Source organism: Schistocerca serialis, chromosome 11, assembly GCF_023864345.2.
Source record: "Schistocerca serialis cubense isolate TAMUIC-IGC-003099 chromosome 11, iqSchSeri2.2, whole genome shotgun sequence".
NCBI lineage: Eukaryota > Metazoa > Arthropoda > Insecta > Orthoptera > Acrididae > Schistocerca > Schistocerca serialis.
The window spans coordinates 198,104,228-198,128,371 of record NC_064648.1 but is presented as its reverse complement, the minus strand read 5'-3'; the positions used below and the strand labels follow the sequence as shown (position 1 = coordinate 198,128,371).

Sequence of the window (24,144 nt, the reverse complement as noted above, 5' to 3'; positions counted from 1 at the left end):
ACAATTGCGCTGACTACCCAAGCACGCTTACCCATTCAATCCAAACTCTCATTTGCTACACAATACCAAAGTAATGTCCCTTACCCCTTTTTTTGTCTTTTTGCTTGTCACATCATGCAAAGTCCCGCACACAGTTGAGCGAAAAGTGCTCTGCACTCAACGTTCACATTAACCTTCACTGCATGTTTATGAACGGTGTGTCTTCTTTTGGACATGCCCAAAAGAAAACACACCACTCGTATACATACACTCCTGGAAATTGAAATAAGAACCCCGTGAATTCATTGTCCCAGGAAGGGAAAACTTCATTGACATATTCCTGGGGTCAGATACATCACATGATCACACTGACAGAACCACAGGCACATAGACACAGGCAACAGAACATGCACAATGTCGGCACTAGTACAGTGTATATCCACCTTTCGCAGCAATGCAGGCTGCTATTCTCCCATGGAGACGATCGTAGAGATGCTGGATGTAGTCCTGTGGAACGGCTTGCCATGCCATTTCCACCTGGCGCCTCAGTTGGACCAGCGTTCGTGCTGGATGTGCAGACCGCGTGAGACGACGCTTCATCCAGTCCCAAACGTGCTCAATGGGGGACAGATCCGGAGATCTTGCTGGCCAGGGTAGTTGACTTACACCTTCTAGAGCACGTTGGGTGGCACGGGATACATGCGGACGTGCATTGTCCTGTTGGAACAGCAAGTTCCCTTGCCGGTCTAGGAATGGTAGAACGATGGGTTCGATGATTCGATGACGGTTTGGATGTACCGTGCACTATTCAGTGTCCCCTCGACGATCACCAGTGGTGTACGGCCAGTGTAGGAGATCGCTCCCCACACCATGATGCCGGGTGTTGGCCCTGTGTGCCTCGGTCGTATGCAGTCCTGATTGTGGCGCTCACCTGCACGGCGCCAAACACGCATACGACCATCACTGGCACCAAGGCAGAAGCGACTCTCATCGCTGAAGACGACACGTCTCCATTCGTCCCTCCATTCACACCTGTCGCGACACCACTGGAGGCGGGCTGCACGATGTTGGGGCGTGAGCGGAAGACGGCCTAACGGTGTGCGGGACCGTAGCCCAGCTTCATGGAGACGGTTGCGAATGGTCCTCGCCGATACCCCAGGAGCAACAGTGTCCCTAATTTGCTGGGAATTGGCGGTGCGGTCCCCTACGGCACTGCGTAGGATCCTACGGTCTTGGCGTGCATCCGTGCGTCGCTGCGGTCCGGTCCCAGGTCGACGGGCACGTGCACCTTCCGCCGACCACTGGCAACAACATCGATGTACTGTGGAGACCTCACGCCCCACGTGTTGAGCAATTCGGCGGTACGTCCACCCGGCCTCCCGCATGCCCACTATACGCCCTGGCTCAAAGTCCGTCAACTGCACATACGGTTCACGTCCACGCTGTCGCGGCATGCTACCAGTGTTAAAGACTGCGATGGAGCTCCGTATGCCACGGCAAACTGGCTGACACTGACGGCGGCGGTGCACAAATGCTGCGCAGCTAGCGCCATTCGACGGCCAACACCGCGGTTCCTGGTGTGTCCGCTGTGCCGTGCGTGTGATCATTGCTTGTACAGCCCTCTCGCAGTGTCCGGAGCAAGTATGGTGGGTCTGACACACCGGTGTCAATGTGTTCTTTTTTCCATTTCCAGGAGTGTATATCACACTACAACAGTGGAAGACAAGAAATTTGTGACTATACAGAAGATGTTAATAAACACTGAAAACCTCTACGCTTGTTATGAAAGAAACCAGTTCAATCTGAACCTGCTTAATCCACAACGCTGGTTAGATGCAGCTCTCTATAGTAGTCTGTCCTGTGAAAGCCTCTTCATCTCTGAATAACTACTGCAATTTACATCATTCTGAATCTGCTTACTGTACTCATATCTTGGTCTCCTACAATTTCTACTGCCCACACTTCCCTCCAATACTAAATTAGTGACCCCTTGATGTCTCAGAATGTGTCCAATCAACCGATCCATTCTTTTGGTCAGGTTGTGCCACATATTCCTCGTCTCCCCAATTCTGTTCAGTACCACCTCATTAATTACACGATCTACCCATCTAATCTTCATCTTTCTTCTGTAGCAGGACATTTCGAAAGCTTATATTCTCTTTTTGTCTAAACTGTTTCTCGACAATGCCAGTGGTAACACAGACCATCGAAGTTACGCACTGCTGGGCTCGGCTAACATTCAGACGGGCCACCATGTGGGTCTGCCGAGCGCTGTCGGCAAGCGGGATGCACTCAGCCGTCGTGAGGCCAATTGAGGCGCTACTCGATTGAGAAATAGCAGCACCGGTCTCGAAAACAGACAACGGCCGTGCTGACCACGTGCTCCTCTGTATCCAGATCCAGGGATGCCTTAGGGCCGAGGACAAAACGGCGGCCAGTTGGCACCGTTGGACCTCCGAAGGCCTGTTCGGACAGTGTTTGTCTGTTTTGTTTATTGACAATGTTTCACTTTTGTACACTCCAGACAAATACTTCTAGAAAAGGCTGTCTATCATTTAAATTTGTAAGCAATGGTAATAAATTTCTCTTTTTCATGCTCCCTCTCAGTCTCCATTTTTCTGCACAAAAAGCAACCTCGAAAGTTCATATACAGGGTGATTCAAAAAGAATACCACAACTTTAGGAATTTAAAACTCTGTAACAACAAAAGGCAGAGCTAAGCACTATCTGTCGGCGAATTAAGGGAGCTATAAAGTTTCATTTAGTTGTACATTTGTTCGCTTGAGGCGCTGTTGACTAGGCGTCAGCGTCAGTTGATGCTAAGATGGCGACCGCTCAACAGAAAGCTTTTTGTGTTATTGAGTACGGCAGAAGTGAATCGACGACAGTTGTTCAGCGTGCATTTCGAACGAAGTATGGTGTTAAACCTCCTGATAGGTGGTGTATTAAACGTTGGTATAAACAGTTTACAGAGAATGGGTGTTTGTGCAAAGGGAAAAGTTCTGGACGGCCGAGAACGAGTGATGAAAATGTAGCACGCATCCAGCAAGCATTTGTTCGCAGCCCAGGAAAATCGACTCGCAGAGCTAGCAGAGAGCTGCAAATTCCACAATCAACTGTATGGAGAGTCCTACGAAAAAGGTTAGTTATGAAACCTTATCGTCTGAAATTGGTTCGAGCACTGTCTGCAGCTGATAAGATTAAAAGAATCGATTTCTGTGATTTTATCCTTGCTCAAATGGAAACAGATGAATCTTTCGTTTCAAAGATTGTGTTTAGTGATGAAGCAACTTTCCACACTAACGGGAAACTCAACCGTCACAATGTCTGTATATGGGGCACTGAGAATCCGCGGGAAACAACTCAGTATGAACGTGACTCGCCTAAGGTGAACGTTTTCTGTGCCATTTCAGCCAATAAAGTTTTTGGTCCCTTTTTCTTCGAAGGTGCTACTGTAACTGGACTACAGTATCTGGAGATGTTAGAGAATTGGCTGTTCCCTCAGCTCGAACAAGAAGCACAACAATTCATATTTCAGCAGGATGGAGCACCACCACATTGGCACTTATCTGTCTGTAACTACCTGAACGTCAACTACCCGAGGCGATGTATCGGCCGCCAGGCGGCCCGTGACAGAGCACTTCATCACTGGCCTCCAAGAAGCCCTGATCTTACCCCCTGCGATTTTTTCTTATGGGGGTATGTTAAGGATATGGTGTTTCGGCCACCTCTCCCAGCCACCATTGATGATTTGAAACGAGAAATAACAGCAGCCTGATATGCTACAGAGAGTGTGGAACGAGTTGGAGTATCGGGTTGATATTGCTCGAGTGTCTGGAGGGGGCCATATTGAACATCTCTGAACTTGTTTTTGAGTGAAAAAAAAAAAAAAAAAAAAAAAAAAAAAAAAAAAAAAAAAAAAAAAAAAACCTTTTTAAATACTCTTTGTAATGATGTATAACAGAAGGTTATATTATGTTTCTTTCATTAAATACACATTTTTAAAGTGGTGGTATTCTTTTTGAATCACACTGTACTTCTCTGCAACCTGAACTAATATGCGCACAGGTGTGATTCTATAACAGCATGCTACAAAGTATTGCCTCTGAATTTTCTATGTAAAAATTCTCACAGCTTTTCAAATAAAACAGACTTTATTAACATTCTACATCTTTATCCTTCACATGTCAATATTTATTTCTCAAGATAGTCACCCTGGCAATGAACACATTTCTCACAATGAGAGAGCAGTTTGTTGATACCGTCACTGTAGAATGTTTGACTTTGTTGACGGAACCACTACCTCACATCCACTTGAACCGCTTCATCGCAAGAAAAGTGAAGTCCTCGAATGTGTTCTTTAAATTTTGGAAACGTGTGAAAATCGGATGGTGCAACATCGGGACTGTACGGAGAATGATCAGTGACTGACACGGGTTGTTGTGGCTGTCGCAGTGCTTGTGTGTGGAATGGTATTGTCTTGTTGAATTGTTCGAATCCATGCTTTCAGTTTTCTGAGGCCGTTACAGTGCCTTGTACAGTTTATGGTGGTGCCTTTAGGCAAGAATCTGAAATAGACAGCACCTTGAACATCCCAGAACAATGTGAGCACAACTCTGTCTGCTGCTGCAACGGTCTCAAATTTTTTTGGTGTCGTCAATCATTTATGGTGGAAGTCCACTAATGCTTTTTTCTTTTTGCAGTCAGAAGGGTGAATCCAGATTTTATCATCTGTCACTTCCCTCGTGCTCAAAATGCCCTAGAAACTGTTGACACATGTCCAAACTCCTCCATTTCATATCAGGAGTGAGCCTTTGAGGCACCCAACATGCACACAGCTTTCTGTTGCACCACATTTCTGCAATGATGGCTTGTACATACTTTCATGGTATGCCACATTTATCTGAAAGCTATGTCTGCATTATCTGGCAATTCTCTCTGATGGGTTCATCAATCTGATTCTGATGAGTCTTGTCAGTTGCGACAAACAGGGGTCCACTTCGAGTTCCGACACATATGCTGAGGTTAGCACCACCGTTTCCTTCATTACGAACACAAACAACTCAATGCTGGACACAGCTTCACAGCTTTCATTGTTCTATACGTTTAAATTGAGACCTTTAGAAGCCAAGATGTATAAATGAAAAAAAATTTACACTACTGGCGATTAAAACTGCTACACCAAGAAGAAATGCAGATGATAAACGGGTGTTCATTGGACAAATATATTATACTAGAGCTGACATGTGATTACATTTTCACGCAATTTGGGTGCATACCCTGAGAAATCAGTATCCAGAAGAACCACCTCTGGCTGTAATAATTGCCTTGATATGCCTGGGCATTGGGTCAAACAGAGCTTGGATGGCGTTTACATGTACAGCTGCCCATGTAGCTTCAACACGTAGAACCACGGGTCGTAACGCATCTGAAATGTAACGTCCACTGTGCAAAGTGCCGTCAATGCGAACAAGAGGTGACAGAGACAGGTAACCGATGTCACCCCATACCGTCACCCCGGGTGATACGCCAGTATGGCGATGACGAATACACGCTTCCAATGTGCGTTCACCGCAATGTCAGGAAACACAGATGTGACCATTGTGATGCTGCAAACAGAAGCTGGATTCATCTGAAAAAATGACGTTTTGCCATTCGTGCACCCAGGTTCGTCGTCAAGTAAACCATCGCAGGCGCTCTCCTGTCTGTGATGCAGCATCAAGGGTAACCGCAGTCATGGTCTCGGATCTGATAGTCTGTGCTTATGCAAACATGTCAAACTGTTTGTGCAGATTGTTGTTGTCTTGCAAACGTCCCCATCTGTTGATCCAGGGATCGAGACGTGGCTGCACGATCCGTTACAGCCATTCAGATAAGATGCCTGTCATCTCGACTGCCAGTGATGCAAAGCCGTTGGGATCCAGCACGGCGTTTCGTATTACTCTCCTGAACCCACTGATTCCATATTCTGATAACAGTCATTAGATCTCGACCACCGCGAGCAGCAATGTCGCGATAAGATAAACCACAATCGCGATAGGCTACAATGTGACCTTTATCAAAGTCGGAAACGTGATGGAACGCATTTCTCCTCCTCGCACGAGGCATCACAACAACGTTTCACCAGGCAACGCCGGTCAACTGCTGTTTGTGTATGAGAAATCGGTTGGAAACTTTCCTCATGTGAGCACGTTGTAGGTGTCGCCACCGGCGCCAACCTTGTGTGAATGCTCTGAAAAGCTAATCATTTGCATGTCACAGCATCTTCTTCCTGTCGGTTAAATTTCGCATCTGTAGCAGATCATCTTTATGGTGTAGCAATTTTAATGGCCAGTAGTGTAATTTTGGAGGTATGTGTGGATTTCAGCAGTTAAAGCAGACACAAATCTGCATGGCCAAAAGATACATGTAACAAGTAGTCTGGTGCTGACATCTAGTGGTTGCAAAGAAAATTGCTAATACAATCTCATATTTTCTTTGTAAGTCAAAGGGTTTAAGTGCACTTGTATCTCTTGGATACCATTTGACGGCAAACAACTCTTCGTTTTCGTGGATGAGTCCCTAACAGAAGCTATTTAATTTCAAAATATTATAATGGTTCTTCATGATTTATTGATTTTATATTATCTCCAAAACAACTCGTTACTGTTATAGATACTTTTAACTCATAAAAAACATGTGTACATCTGTGGAAAACGTCTGAGCTCTATAAACAGTTTTGTGCAGAAAATAATTTACTTCTTGTTAAAGATAGCTACACGAGACTTGTGTTCAACATGGCCTTCAATCTCAGTTTCCATACACTACATCTACATCTACATCCATACTCTGCAAATCACATTTAAGTGCCTGGTAGAGGGTTCATCGAACCACCTTAGCAATTCTCTATTATTCCAATCTCGTACAGCACGTGGAATGAATGAACACCTATATCTTTCCGTACGAGCTCTGATTTCCCTTATTTTATCGTCATGATCGTTCCTCCCTATGTAGTTCGGTGTCAACAAAATATTTTCGCATTCGGAAGACAAAGTTGGTGATTGGAATTTGGTGAGAAGATTCCGTCGCAACGAAAAACACCTTTCTTTTAATGATGTCCAGACCAAATCCTGCATCATTTCTGTGACACTCTCTCCCAAATTTCGCGATAATACAAAACATGCTGTCTTTCTTTGAACTTTTTCGATGCACTCTGTCAGCCCTATCTGGTAAGGATCCCACACCGTGCAGCAGTATTCTAAAAGAGGACGGACAAGCGTAGTGTAGGCAGTCTCCTTAGTAGGTCTGTTACATTTTCTAAGTGTGCTGGCAATAAAACGCAGTCTTTGGTTAGCCTTCCCCACAACATTTTCTATGTGTTCTTTCCAATGTAAGTTGTTCGTAATTGTAATACCTAGGTATTTAGTTGCATTTACGGCTTTCGGATTACACCGATTTATTGTGTAACCGACGTTTAATGAGTTCCTTTTAGCACTCATGTGGATGACCTCACACTATTCGTTATTTAGGGTGAAGTGCCACTTTTCGCACTATTCAGATATCTTTTCTAAATCGTTTTGCAGTTTGTTTTGATCTTCTGATGACTGTATTAGTCGATAAACGACAGCGTCATCTACAAACAACTGAAGACGGCTGCTCAGTTTGTCTCCCAAATCATTTATATAGATAAGGAACAGCAAAGGGCCTATAACACTACCTCGGGGAACACCTGAAATCACTTCTGTTTTACTCGATGACTTTCCGTCAATTACTACGAACTGTGACCTCTCTGACAGGAAATCACAAATCCAGTCACATAACTGAGATGATATTCTATAAGCACGCAATTTAACTATGATCCGCTTGTGTGGTACAGTGTCAAAAGCCTTGTACTGATGCACATGTGATGTGTCACAGGTTGCAGAATTTGATAGTTCATGGCGATCCAAGAAGTTCAGACAATGATTGTTCCAAAATGATTACATTTACATAAGGCAAAGACAGCTAGAGAAGCAAAATACAGGGCAAAAGAATGCCGCCCCTCCCCCCCCCTCACCCCCTGCACCAGTGTTCTTGCATCAGAGTGTATCATGCAAGACAGCTGTGGGTGTACATTTATTGTGTACATGTTGAGCCTCTGAAGTTGCAATGACATCAAGCTACTTGTCGATGCCAAGGAATTATTTCTTACTGTCTCTTACCCCATATAAGTGGATTACTCACTTCAGTTAAATACATCACAGCTTTTAGTGACAACACTGTTGATCAACATAAAAGTAAATACATTGTGAGGTTCTGGCATTACATTACCCAGACAACACACACTGAAACTGTAGATCACAAATCCATGATTTCCAGTCATTCTTATATGGAATGTGACCTAGTTTTGCATTTATTAAGAAGGTTGTCAGGGAAAAAAATCCTTGGATTTTGGTACCTGATTAAGTGAGCATTGCTCATTTCCAAGGACAGTAGGAAACTTTAGGTAGCCCTGATGACTGTTAATGATGTCACCACACTAAATGGACTCAATGATTGGCCCAAGGACTCAGTGAAAATCTTGAGAAAAATGCAGTAGTTGCATATTCAAAAGAAGTAACCCTTTATCTTGTCTTACAAATATCTTTCAATGAAGAGCTGGAAGATTTTCAAAATGTTAACAACAAGAGAGCACATCACTGTGGCAGAAATATCAGTGTCTTCCCTGCTCTGGAAATGAAAAATGAGAAAGCTAGGTTAAAAAAAACCAAAGCACAGAGACCTATAGACTCTACTTCCTTTGTGCCACATGTACATGATGAATTTTATTAAAAACTTCCACACTGTGAAGCTGTAAGAACAGATAAGGTGGCTTACCTAATCAAAATCATTAAGAAGTTAATTGTTACTCAGAAAATGAACCTGACAGGATGTTAGACTCTGAGTAGACTCATGGTCATGTTCAACTCAAGTAACAAGTTGCTGTCTGTCACTAAAGCGTTCCTATTAATGTTACTGTGATCAATGATTCTTGATTAGTAATAAAAAATTACTGACTGATAAAATCCAGGATTTTTCCCCAAATATTTAAGTCTCATCTTCATCTTTATTGTAGATATAGATGAGACTTAAGTGTCTCACAGAAAATTTAATTATAAGATCTAGAAGGTCACCTATGGTACAGGTCTTCCCCACTACGTCCAATGTTGGGGTGTTATTCCAATGCCAGAGAGCCCTGGCAGTAGTGACGATGCAGGGGGAAAATAAGCTGAAGATTTGAATTGAAGTTTGTGTTGAGGAGGGCATTCAACTTGGGTATTTCTTGCAGCAATGTTGACCACAGTGCTGCACTTCTGGGATCTGGCGAAGTGAGCCTGCACTGGATTAAATACGTCTCACGAATTAATGACGAGGTCTGGTGAGCCGGCCGACACAGATGTAGTTTCTAAGTGGTTTCCCACATCCGACTACGTAAATACTGGGACAGTACAAATATCCAGGCTTAGGTACAAGCTATATGAACATTTAGAAAAATGTTAACACGCTTGAATATGTGGTTTATACCAGATGCAGACAGGTGTGGTCCACAGATTCAGTCCGAGGCAGACTGGTGGTGTCGGGAAGAGAATCCGGCCACTCACTATCACTAACATAGCTGTAATCTACGATGCCGACACCATAGAGCAATGGGAAAACAGCAGGAAGAAGATGAAAAAGGAAGAAGGGCATGCTGTTGTAACCTTACATAACGCGTCAATCGTGGTAAAAGTAAGAAATGCTCCAAAAGTAATTAAACGGTGAAGTTTCAATTCCGAGGATTGTCAGTAACAGAAAAAGTAAAATCAAAACAACCTCCTCGAAAAACAGTCTGTCTTTTCAACACATCAACCAAAACGGACGAACTGACGTCCATGTTATACTCAGTCTCCACAGCCAAAATAGAGTTGTAAATAGTAGGCTTCCATCGGAAGACACGATGTATCCTACGACGAGGCATGTTGCCGACTGAGCGTCAGCTTTTTTTTTTTAAATGGACTTGTAGAGCTACCGGGAACACGCTATTTATAGACGACACTTCACCCAAGGTCACGGACTTAGAGCTCCTCAGCGCGACGGCGGGATAAGTGCACCGCCGCAGTCAAAATTATTCTAAGTCCGTGACCTTGGGTGAAGTGTCGTCTATAAATAGCGTGTTTCCGGTAGCTGACGCTCAGTCGGTAGCATGCCTCGTCGTAGGATACATCGTGTCTTCTGATGGAAGCCTACTATTTACAACTCTATTTTGGATGTGAAAACTGAGTATAACACGAACGTCAGTTCGTCCGTTTTGGTTGATGTGTTGAAAGGACAGACTGTTTTTCGATGGGGTCGTTTTGATTTTACTTTTTCTGTTACTGACAATCCTGTTGGTCAGTGTTGGTTGACTGTTGCGATAATTCGTATCGATAGTACTACTAAGTCAACTGCAATGTCTTTGGAGCAGATAACTCCTCGTGATGTTCTCGGTTATCGGACGTTCACGGTTACCATGTCTCAAGTTAGTGGTGTTGGTTAAACATAGACAAATTTTTTAATTGACAAACCATTGTGTGCTAGGACCCGCAGGTCTTGTAAACTGTCTCATGATGATAATATTTGTGTCTTTGTCCGTGGTAGAGGTGTCAATATGAAATGTAAAATATTTGGCGATATGACTGTATATAATAGTAGAGTAACAGCAAGTGTTAATATGTGACGTCACGCTGAATCGAATTTTTTTTTTATATATTGAAACGTATTGTATGCACCCCGATAGTAACAAATGGTTCAAATGGCTCTGAGCACTATGGGACTTAACATCTATGGTCATCAGTCCCCTAGAACTTAGAACTACTTAAACCTAACTAACCTAAGGACAGCACACAACACCCAGTCATCACGAGGCAGAGAAAATCCCTGACCCCGCCGGGAATCGAACCCGGGCGTGGGAGGCGAGAACGCTGCCGCACGACCACGAGCTGCAGACCTGATAGTAACATTTGTGGTTTTTAATTTGATTATTTATTTGAAAAGCTATTGAAATAATTGTATATGATACGAGTAAAAAATATATGACTATTATATTGTATTCACAGTGATATAATAGTGATTTGACATAGACTTGACAATGAAGAAGTATATTTTTTCTTTGATAAAGACAGAGATGTCAGCACCCTATCAAGTTACTCTGGTGCACAATAAGTCAATTTCGTGTTTTGGTCCTAACTGATCGTGTAGAGGGCAATTCTAATTAATTACTGAGTCATTTGAGTGGTAAAAGGAAGAGAGAGAGGGAAACAAAAAGAATACACTAGCTGTCCAAATAAAGGTCACACCTTGCAGACTTTATCAGCGAGGTGCGATATATGTTACAAGGGATCACGCTACAGCATCAGTGTAGACGTCCACTTACAACAAAGAATTATTACCGATAATAATTAGATCAGAAGTTGTTTTGAGAAAGCATATGATTCTGAACTGACTTTTAATTACCTACTACAAAAGATAATCAATTCGTGAGAGAAAAGACAAATTTCGGGATTAGATTTGATTGTATGGTTGCATAGCAACATATCAACAGTCTTGGGTTACATGTAGCTGGAATGGAGTTATAAGTTGAAAATCCCATACACACAGAAGCAAACACTATAAAAATTGGCATTAATTATGACTGAGTTCAGAATGAATGTTTTTAAGCCAAATCGGGACTTCAATAAACTACAATTACACAAAAAGACAATTCACATGTTGCATATCATTTCAGTAGACGACCAACTGTAGAAACTAAAATTTCACATCGACGTTATCATTTTTGTCAAAACAGTGACACTTTTTTTGTTTCCTGCCGTACTCGTACGAAGGCTATAAATTGGAAGTTCTTAATATTTTGTTGTATATCACGGTTTCGATAAGATGTTCCCCTTCCCCACTTCCTTGAACATACGACCCTGAGGATTTCCCGAGTGTGTAAAGAGCAAAGAAGAGGTAACTAAACAAACCACAACCACTAGCAATGACGACGACAAAGGAGACGAAGGGAGGAGAGGATACACTGTGTAGTGTTAGGCAGAAACTCTTCAACCGAGTAAAAAATCTTGTCCATATACCGTACATATAGTATCTGACAGTACACAACTACACAGTCCAATCAGATTTACGTCACCACCATCTATGTTTGATGTCAACGTGCAATAATCACTCACGGACGACAGGTGGCAGCACTAGTAGTGGAAGGTATATACGAGGGCTATCCACAAAGTAAATTACGTTTTGGAATTAAAAATAAATAAAGTATTGGAAATTTTTTTATTATATACAGATGAAAGCCACACTTAAATACCACTTTTCTACATAGTTGCCATTTAAATTAAGGCACTTATCGTAGGGATGGACGAGCTTGGAAATTCCTTCGTCGTAAAATTCGGCCGCCTGCGCCTTCAACCACGTGGTTACCTCTTCTCGAAGCTGTGCATCGTCATCAAAACGCTGCACAGCCAACCACTTCTTTATTGCTGGGAATAAGTGGAAGTCGCTCGGTGCCAGGTCGGGACTGTACGGCGGATGAGGAAACGACTCCCACTTAAAAGATTCGAGAACTTCACGAGTGGCATTTGCCGTGTGGGCCCGGGCGTTGTCGTGAATCGGCAAGATCTTTCAGCCCAACTTTCCCCTGCGCTTGTTTTGTATTGCTCTTCTGAGGTTGTGCAGAGTTTGGCAATACCTTTGAGAGTTTATTGTAGTGTCTCTTTCCAGCAAATCCATAAAAATCACACCTTTTCTGTCCCAAAAGACAGTCGCCATCACCTTCCTAGCCGACATTGTCTGCACACGTTTCTTGGGTTTTTGGGGGGAATTTGTGTGCCCCCACTGCATTGACTGCAATTTTGTCTCGCAGTTCACACACTTGACCCACGTTTCGTCACCAGTAACGATGTGATCGAGTAATGAGTCACCATCTTTCTCGTAAGCATCCAAAAACGTTAACGCTGCAGGCATTCGCTGATTTTTGTGAATCTCTGTCAAGATTTTTGGTATCCATCTTGCACAAAACTTGTGGTAACCGAGCTTTTTGGTAATGATTTTGTGCAACAAACTTCGTGAAATTTGTGGAAAACTCATAGAGAGTTCCGTTATTGTGAAATTACGGTTTTCACGGACTGCGGCATTGACTTTTTCGACAAGTTCGGCAGTCACTATGCCGGGTCTTCCACTTCGCTCTTCATCGTGAACGTCGGTTCGGCCATTTTTAAATTTTAAGACCCATTGACGCACTCCACCTTCAGTGATTATGTTGTCCCCATACACTTCACAAAGCTGCCGATAGATTTCTATCGGTGTGCAGTTTTTTTGCAGTCAGAAACCTTATTACAGCACGCACTTCGCGGCATTTTCAATTAACGCTGACATTTCAAAGTGTCACAGTAACTCGACGGAGTACAGCACGAACCTCTCACTAGCACGGCAGGATGCCGACTGAGCGGTGGAATGCCACGACACCAAGATGGCCGCGCTAGCCCCGCCCCTAACGGACACAAACGAAAACGTAATGTACTTTGTGGATAGCCCTCGTATAATATGGAGGGCAGGTGGAGGGGGAGGGAGGCAGGGAACAGTGTAGTCATTATCATAATGCTGGAATAGGGTGATTTACCTGATGTCCTAAAGGGCACGACCATTGGCTTTCAGGTCAAGGGTGGAAGCATTTCCAAATGGCCAAGTTTGTAAACTGTTCACATGCCACTGTTGTTAAACTACGAGTGTCACTCTAAAAGAAATGCACACTATTTTTGTAAAAATACACTTTTCATTCTGTATGTGTGAAAGTTTTACAGTGTGTAGATACATTCTTCTTGCTTGTTTTCAAACTTAGTTCAACCCCTTCCCGTGAGTGGTGCCATCACAGCATGTCTTCAAGATGGTTGCTACACTTGACGTTCGTCAGAAGCAACGTGCTGTCATAGAATTCCTGTGCTGTGAAAACGAGACAGTGGGAAACATCCACATGGGGTTGAAAAAGGTACATGGAGATGCTGCAGTACAGTTAGTCGGTGGGCAAGCAGGTTACGTGAAGAAAGTGGGCACGGCAACACTGAGGATTGTCCTCGCAGCGGCAGGCCTCGTACTGCACACACTCCTGAGAATGTGCAGAGAGTTAACGAATTGGTGACTGCTGACAGACGCATCACAGTGAACGAATTGTCACGCTACGTTGGGATAGGGGAAGGAGGTGTCTGTAGAATACTGAAAGTCTTGACATTAAAAAAGGTTTGTGCCAGGTGGGTTCCCAGGATGTTTACAGTGGCTGACAAAGAAACAAGAAAAATGGTATGTAGCGAACTTTTGAAAGAGTATGAGAATGGTGGAGATGAATCCCTTGGAAGAATTGTGACAGGTGATGAAACATGGCTCCATCATTTTTCACCACAGATAAAGAGGCAATCAGTGGAGCGGCATCGTGCAAATTCATCCAAGAAAAAAAAAATCAAAATCACACTTTCTGCTGGAAAAGTTATGGCTCCGGTGTTTTTCGATTCCAAAGGACTCTTGCTTGTGGACATCGTGCCAAGTGGAACCACCATAAATTCTGATGCATATGTGACGACACTGAAGAAACTTCAAGCTTTCAAGCTCGACTGAGTCTTGTTCAACCACATCGGCAAAAGCAGGATGTTTTGCTGTTGCACGACAATTCACGGCCACACATCAGTCAAAAAACTGTGGAAGTAATCACAAAACTCGGATGGACAACACTGTAACATCCGCCTTACAGTCCTGACCTGGCTCCACGTGACTATCATCTCTTTGGGAAACTGAAAGACTCTCTTCGTGGAACAAGGTTTGAAGATGATGACTCCCTTGTGCACGCTGCCAAACAGTGGCTCCAACAGGTCGGTCCAGAATTTTACCGTGCGGGTATACAGGCGCTGGTTCCAAGATGGTGTAAGGCAGATGAGGGATGGAAATTATGTGGAGAAATGAAAATATTTTTCCTAAAGGATGTATCTACACACTGTAAAACTTTCAAAGATGAATTTAAAAAAAATAATATGCATTTCATTTGGAGTGACCTCTTGTATACTGGGATTTACAAAGTGGTGCTACCCAAAACTGGTGACAAGCCACCTGTGGTGCACAACAGACCACAGATGACAAAAGCTAACGGTGGCTGCGGGGACGTATAGGGCGAATAGACGTGCAACTGTTGAGGAACTGACAGCCGAGACGAGCCCACCGGCTACTGGCAGTGGTTCCTCAATGACCGTCCAGTGAATGTACGTATGGGCCTCCACAGTAGGCACCTGATTCTGTAACAGTACTGACTGGAGTCCATCGCCGATGAAGGCTGGAATTTGCTTGTAAATACCCCAACTGGACATCCACTGTGTGGCATGAGGTGGCTTTTTCAGACAAATTACATTTTACGCTCTGACGGACAGATGGCCGTGGGTGTGTACGGCATAAAATGTCTGATAGCTAACGAGGGAAGGGGCATTACGTTCTGAGGAATGTTTTCGTAGCATTACCCGGTCGATCTCATCGTTCCGGAAGGCAGAGTGGTTCGACACAGGTATACGTCCGACCTTGAGGACCGGGTCCAACCCTACGAGCAGTTTGTTTTTCCTCGGCATGACGGTATCTACACTCACGCTCATAAATTAAGGATAATTGCAGAACGTGGTGCCACACAATGTGGCACTACACAAAACTGGCGCTAATAGCATAGGCACGTAGGGAACACACATTACACAGATCTGTAAGTCCACGGTATTGCTAGTATGTTGACAAAACCGTCCCGAAACACGTGTGCTACAAAACGCCACTGTTTCCTGCAAATGAACCCCGACATCAATATGGGGTATGATCACCGTGCACACATACACAGGCCGCAGAACGGGTTGGTATACTCTGGATCAAGTGGTCGAGCAGCTGCTGGGGTATAGCCTCCCATTCTTGCACCAGTGCCTGAAGTGTGGTAGGGGTTTGAAGACGTGAAGCGATACGTCGACCGAGAGCATTCTAGATGTGCCCGATGGGGTTTAGGTCTGGAGAACAGGCAAGCCACTCCATTCGCCTGATATCTTCTGTTTCAAGGTACTCCTCCACGATGGCAGCTCGGTGGGGCCGTGCGTTATAATCCATCAGGAGGAAGGTGGGGACCACTGCACCCTTGAAAAGGCAGACATACTGGTGCAAAATGACGTCCTGATACAACTGACCTGTTACAGTTCTCCTGTCAAAGACATGCAGGGGTGTACGTCGACGAATCTTAATCCCACCTCAGGCCATCAAACCACGACCTCCATACAGGTCCTTTTCAAAGACAAGAAGTTGGTATCTGGTTCGTGGTTCACGCCAGGTGAAAACCCGGCGAGAATCACTGTTCAGACTATACCTGGACTCGTCCGTGAACGTAACCTGGGACCACTGTTCCAATGACCATGTACTGTGTTCTCGACACCAGGCTTTACGGGCTCTCCTGTGACCAGGGGTCAGTGGAATGCACCTTGCAGGTCTCCGGGCGAATACAGCATGTCTGTTCAGTCGTACGTAGACTGTGTGTCTGGAGACAACTGTTCCAGTGGCTGCCGTAAGGTCCCGAGCGAGGCTACCAGCAGTACTCCGTGGCCGTCTGCGGGCACTGATGGTGAGATATCGGTCTTCTTGTGGTGTTGGACACTGTGGGCGTCCCCTACTGTAGCGCCTGGACACGTTTTTTGTCTGCCGGACTCGTTGCCACAATCTTGCGATCACACTTTGTGGCACACAGAGGGCCCGTGCTACGACCTGCTGTGTCTGACCAACCTCCAGTCGCCTTAGTATTCTACCCCTCATAACGTCATCAATGTGTGTTCTTTGAGCCATTTTCAACACACAGTCACCATTAGCAAGCCTGAAAACGTCTGCACACTTACTCGCTGCACCGTACTCTGACGTGCACCAACGCACCTATACGTATGTGGACTGCTGCCAGCGCCACCGTGCGACGACCGCATGTCAAATGCACCGCACGGTCAGACCCTGAGGTGATTTAAATCCGAAAACCACCCAGCAGAGCGTTGTTTCACCATGCGTCACCATTATCCTTAATTTATGAGCATGAGTGTACTAGCAAGACAATGCGACCTGACACAGCAGTCTACTTGCATTGATTGAAGAACAGCAGGATGAGCTTACCACACCACACCAGCTAGCAAACTCCCCAGACTTAAAACTAACAGAGAAACTGTGGGACCACCTCAGTCGGACTGTTCGCACCACGAATCCTCGACCGAGAAATCTACCGTTGCTGGTCACAGTACTAGCATTGGCCTGTCACCACGCCCCTGTCAGTACCTTCCCGACTCTCTTCCTGCACACCTTGCAGTTCTCTGCACTACAAACGTTGGTCATTCGGGCATTTGACAGGTGTCACATTGATGTGACTGGACAGCATATATAGAATGCCTTCTACAAGACGAAGAATCTCACGAGATTGAGGGACGAGAAAGTAAAACACGGGCACAAAAAAGGAATCCTCGCCGCTTCAGACGTGGCCGTACACTCACCGTGATGTGGGAGACTCCCCAGTCGGCAAACTTGGGCACCAGCTCGTGGGCGACGTTCTTGCCACTGTAGACGCCGGTGCGCAGCTTGGCCGTCAGTGGCGTCTGGCGCAGTACGCCGGTCGTGCTGCGCACCACTTCCTCCAGCACCCGCTCGCGCCGCAGCAGTCCAGAACCGCCGCCCTGTGAACGTGACTAGTCGTTAATAGTTGCCCACTAAACAAAACACACTTCATATATATGAAGTTGGTATCTGTTCTTTCGGACATGTCTCATATATATATATATATATATATATATATATATATATATATATATATATATATATAAAGATGATGTGACTTACCAAATGAAAGTGCTGGCAGGTCGACACACTCAAACAAACACAAACATGCACACAAAATTCAAGCTTTCGCAACAAACTGTTGCCTCATCAGGAAAGAGGGAAGGAGAGGGAAAGACAAAAGGATGTGGGTTTTAAGGGAGAGGGTAAGGAGTCATTCCAATCCCGGGAGCGGAAAGACTTACCTTAGGGGGAAAAAAGGACGGGTATACACTCGCGCGCGCGCGCGCCCACACACACACACACACACACACACACACACATATCCATCCACACATATACGGGAAGCCTAACAGACACATCATTGTGGTCCAAAACCACTCGGAAGTGACGTCAAAATGATGTATACGCAAACGCGCTGCACACTTATCGACTGATCGAGATCTGTGGTCGAATCGAGTTAGCGGGAAAAGCGTCTGCTTTGTTCTGCACTGTCATACTGACCGTGTATCTTGAGTGGTTGTGTTTTCACTATCGAGCAAAATGTCTCAGGTGTATGAAAACATCTTTCGTGACGCTCTGAAAGATTTCAGAGTTTCGGAGGATGGCCCGATTTCAGGCTATTGTAATTCGTTGGAGGAGGTAATAATAATTTTATGTTAGAATTGGCTGGCAAAAATATGCGCCTTAGAAAATAACTTTTTTTCTGCTGCCAGTTAAGATTTCATTTTAATAAATTTTATATGTCGCTTTTCGCGATCTGATTCCAATTTTTAAGTGAGGTTTTTTATGTATTATGCAGTTTTTTCTTTGTTTTCGTTGTGAGGTGCTGCATTGTTACATTACCTTTACTGTAACATATACACGTGGAATATTGTAATTAATGATCGGTGTTTAGGAAGTTAATGGCAACTTTGTTTCAAAATTCGCCGTTTGTGAGTTCGTCATCTATGTATTACTGTAAAAGAAACTGAACATTGCAGCAGCTCAAGCACAAACGTCGTCTCGAGTAAATGGCATAATTTAGAAGACACACACATGAAAATGGGACTCAGGGCCTGGGAACAATCATGCAAAAGGAAAATAAAAAGCAGTATATTTGCAGCTAATGTCATTGCCAGAGCGTGGGCTCTGTATTCCACATAAATGTATCCTGCATTTACCCAGGAATTTTACGTAGTTCTTTCTAATTGCACTATCAGCTCCAGTGCATAATTGCACAAATCCATTACTGCTGTTTTCTTTGTGCTGGCACTGAGATGAATTTAATTGAGGTACTGAATTCAGAGATTAGCTAGAAAACTCTATGCAGGGATATGGAACTCTGTAATTCAAATGACTGTAAGATCCTTAGTTTCTCACCAAAGTTTCAGCAAGGTCAGTGACATCAACTATGAAACAACTTTTTTCATCAATAGCACTGTAATGAATGCCACTTTATGCAAATGTTGCAACATGACCACATTTGGCCTCCCTACTGAATTCTGAGCAAAGGTGTATTGTTGATGGATGCTGAGTGAGAGCTTTTTGTTCAGGATACCATTGCTCAGTAATAACTGTCCGCTTAATTAATACATGTTTCAATTATTACCACTGCTTAGGTGGCTGCTTAAGTATGTGTGGATAATGTTGGAACTCTATTGGGATTCCTGGATTATATTGGTAGACAAAGTCTGTCAGGATCTAAAATTTTCTCAGCACCACACTGAAGTTTTGATGATAATGTAAGCTGTTTTAGTCTTTAGAAATACTCGTTGGTGAATATGGGTCCTCATAGGGTATAGAACGTTATGACACTTTGAAGCCCTCAAAGTTAAACTTCTCTTACAGGTGTTCTTTCACATCTACACTCTTCTTATTGCCCTACTAGATTTTATTTTAATTTCTTCTATTGATCTGGCTTTTACTGGAGATAATGATGATGGGAGTGAGTTATTAAGTCATTTATTTATTTTTCTTAGTTTTTCGTCTCACAACATAGGACTTGGGATGAGGCAAAATGTCTTCTAGAGATATTATCTCAGTTCTTCTACTGGATAGTGTTGACTTCTCAAGGAGGAGAAATGTTGAGGTCTGCATCTATAACCTTGTCAGGAATAGCAATAGTAGAAATAGATGGCAAATTATTTTTAAGTTTGGAGTGTATCAGTCAAATAAGCCTTAAAAGTGCTGTATTATTTCTGTTGGTGATAAGGAGGAATTCTGGCTAACCAGCCCAGATCGTGATTGATTTTGCTATATTTGTCATTAGATAATTTCCTGTATCATACAATAACTTAAGTAAGACTTCAAGACAAGAAGTCATAGCTTATGGCTTGCATGATGTGGTAGAGTATGCAAAATTATGCTGTTTTTTTTTCATATGGTGATTATGCAGAATCATAAGTTGTGGTCCTTGAGGGGAGTGTCTCATGTACGTAATGGAAGTTTCATGAATTCTGCGAGCAATTCGTCGTATCATGCTCTCTTTCCCAGGTCTTTGTCACAGATTTCAATCCCTTTGTAAATTAATGTGCCAAGATGCTTGCAGATTTTGTGATTAAGCTTAATGGATGTTGTATTGAAGTAATGTAGTCAGAGGTCTTTCTTCCACTTTTGTTAAGAGTTTGACAGCCGAAAACTGATATTTTTCAATTGTAGGAGAGAAATCATTTTGTAATTTTTACAAAAACTTTTTCATGGATGTATTAACCAGTTCCAACTTTCATCAGTTGTAGTGGATAGTTTTGATTGGTGATTGTCTTATTCTTAGTATATACAACCTGGAATTCATAGTATGCATAATTATTATGCTTAATAAAGGTTTTGTTGACATAAGGCAAGGCGTGCTTGAAATGAGGTTAACTGAAGCACTGATCAGTTAACCCCAAAACTAGGTCATTAAACTTCATGTGCACTTGGAAAATATTTTTCATCATAATAATCACAACTGAAAGAACATTTTATGATCACAATTTTAACTGAAGTCAACAGTAACATAATTTGTGGTCAGTGAATAACAATGGAATAAAAGCAAAAGAGCAAACAAATGAACTCCCAATTTTGTTAACTCTTCCATGATTAATAACATAACACTTACTTACTTTAGCTGTCAAAAACATCAGATGTGATGAAAGGCTGTGTACATTAAATAACTGAATTTTATAAAGCCTAAAATTTCCCTCTTCATTCATGTTTCCCAGTTAACCTTAAGTGTAGGTACCTTCAGTTTATGCTACTCGTCACTTTATTCTCACGTGGAAACACTTCTCGATCAGCTGAAAACTGTGGGGTTTTCATACTGCGTGAGAAGTAGTCGTTTTAAAGAGCCTTCTTCAGATGTTATGAAAAGTAAGTGAACTGCTGCATTAATTACTTTCTGTGGTTTACCATTTTAGTGGGACTAGTGTAGCAGGGGATATAACCTGTCGGCTTTGGACAATGACGTCACAAGTGGCCAATCGAGAAGCGATTCTTCTTAGTGTTGTAGCTTCCTTCAGTGGCTGATAAGTGTTTTTTGGCCTTTTTTTAAAAAAAAAAAAAAAAAAAAATCTCACGAGATAGAATAAACAGATCCACTTTATTAAGCAATCAGTAAAAAAACGAAACTGAAACATAACAGCAAAAGCGAAAATGGTAAACTGCTCTCTGGCGACTTGTGACGTCATTGTCCAAAGCCGACGGGTTGTATCCCCTGCTACACTAGACCCATTTTAGTTCATATATGTATACTTGAAGGAAGAACTTAGTTTGCTGGAATTAGGGATAGTATATATAGGCTACTTTAAATGGACATTTCTTTGTAAGCTGCACTAACAATTGATGGAATTGACTGTTTTTGTTATTGTTAATAGTTGTTGTGATATGCAAGGCAGAATTGTATTAATTACTTTCCTCTGTGTTGTCTTGTTTGTCATTTATCCATTTTCACAGCCGTACACTCAGTAATTTTTACACACTTGCATTTAATAATAGGCTGATTAAAATTATTAGTTGGTTGACAATTCCTGTCGGAGCTGGTTTCCTCCAGAGTGCTGAATGCGTCAGGTCCAAACTATCTCTGTTCGCCATTTCCTGACTGCCACAACAGCTGATCAATCCACTTCCATTTTCTTGTCTGACTTCCTTTCTTGATGTGTTTGAACGCCATGCAATCATTTGCTGCCTTCAACAAGATTGGCCTTAAACAACATTTTCAGACAGTAGGCATAACTACGTATCCTTACAATATCTTTATGGTGCTAGAGCTAGCTTTCACGTCGTAACATAATGTGAAAGGCTGATCTGGTTGAAGGTAGCACATGATCGTTGGGACCAAATAATCTTACATTAGTGTAATGTAGAGTGGTGGCGAAGTGCAACGGATAAGAAACATTCCTGATCCATATAAAGTTGTGGATTTGAGTCTTGACAGATTCTTTCATATTTTTTATACCAAAATATTATCAAAATTACTTCATTATTTTTATTTAGTTAATAGGTTTGGATGCAGTTTTATTTCTAACACTCTGCTGTGTCATTTTCGACATTGTATTTATTTTTTAATTCCTTATATTTCTTCTTCATATCATTATTTCATTTGAAATCAGCTTGTCACCTATAACCTGTAACTGAATACAAACCAGGACTGCTCATTAGTTGGTAATTTGGCAGTCCATGCAGCTTGTGTGAGGACAGTTTCAGGTAACATAATTAATGAAAGGAAGAAATTAGTTTGCTTTTAGCATTGAAATACAATTTTTGTCTTGAGTTTGCTTATAGAGAATAGCTGGAGCTAGTTTCCTGCCACATGCTTAGTGTTGGATGTTTCACCATCAAGCCAGGCCAGGCAGCAGCATTCGGTGTGAGGCTCTGCTGCAACTGCCCGTGGTCAGTGTATTAATTGTTGTGAACAAAGTACGATTAACAGTTCTTCTGTAGAATGCTGACAGCCATTTTCTAGGATATATTGCACATCATGTTATGGTTAGGTTATCAAATCAGTTTAAATTCTGGGCTATAAAATGTCGTATCTGCCACAGTTATGCCATTGGTCACTCCAAAACCAGTTGTCAGCAGAGCATGTCATATTCATGTTATTTCATAATGGCCACTTCCAACACTGCCCAGAGTTACATGTATATGTCTCCCATCCTTTCGTAATCCCAACCTGTGCTCTGCCTCTACTGAGCTAAACCTACTTTTTTTAACATGAAAATCAAATTGAACAGCACTTGCAGAGTGACCTGCTCTGTTTGTTGCCTATAATACAGCAGCAGCTGGTGTGCCAACACTTTAGCAACAAGTGACAGATGCCAACTAACAAATAATTTTAATGAATCTATACTGCTGTGTTCATGTTGAAATGGTTTCTATGGTTTTCGATAATTGTGGTGTTGATATGTAAAACAGTAGTCAGCTCATTGAACCTATTGACAGGCATGTTTAGCTTTATTGTCTTCCTAGTTAAGTTTATTTTTTGTAATTCCACATTAATAGTAATTACATTTTTCTACATAAGTGTTCTTCACATCTCCTTTGTTTACAAAGAATATTAATTCCACATTTATTGGAACCACAATAAAGCACTTCAGTTACCCGAAATCAGTATGGTATCCTCATTGCACATGGCAGACAGTTCCATTTCTTTGCTAGATACAATAGGTGTGACATCCTGTAAAATTTTGCTCCAGTACTATGTAAAGTAGATAGACAATCTGCTTCCATCAGTTCAGAACTTTGACAATACCTGTCAAATGAATGAAATGTTTTCTCACGTTGTATTTAGTTAATTAACAATAACATATGTGAATTATTTAACAATAACAATGTTTTTTTGTCTGTGAGAAATATATTAACTGTTCCAGGTAAAACAAAGCATTTCTTCAAGCAAATGCAGGGACATGTCCCTATCCCCTTTCTTGGTTGTGCATTTGCAGTAGAGAGTGTGTGGTTGAGGCACTGTGTTTTGGGGCCAAAATACTATAAAAGTAAAGAGTCTAGTGTACCTGAGCACTTGGTAATATCATGCTGTGTTAAGATATACTTACTTTCCATAAAACAAGGGAAAGTTTATTAAATAAATTTTATAGTAGTTCTTTACCCTCTTTAGGAAGACCATGTGACTCCTCGTAAGAGATTGAGGATCATGGATACTAGAAAATCCAACTGCCCAGCAACTTTAAATATGAAGTTTATAAGGGTGTATCCTGATTACAGTATGCACTCAGCAACTGAACACAGGGATACCAAGGCAAAAGTAAGTATCCAGTTTGGGTTCTGCTTGGAGAAAATTTTACATTATCAGTTGACTGTATACTTTAAAATCTATTCTTTTTAATGCTCTTAATTAAATAATTGATACATTTTTGTCTTACAGGTTCTTGCAAGTCTACAGAAAGATTT

The 24,144-nt window shown here is 42.5% G+C and overlaps 1 protein-coding gene across 1 annotated transcript in view; it reads right to left on the bottom strand.

The window, feature by feature from the left end:
* Nucleotides 1–24,144, bottom strand: part of LOC126427309 (tRNA-dihydrouridine(47) synthase [NAD(P)(+)]-like) — a 237,196-nt gene that overhangs the window by 51,090 nt on the left and 161,962 nt on the right. Inside the window, exon 8 of the mRNA XM_050089613.1 lies at nucleotides 17,502–17,681. Within this exon, the coding sequence (XP_049945570.1) occupies nucleotides 17,502–17,681 (180 nt within the window). The remainder of the gene's footprint in view (nucleotides 1–17,501; nucleotides 17,682–24,144) is intronic.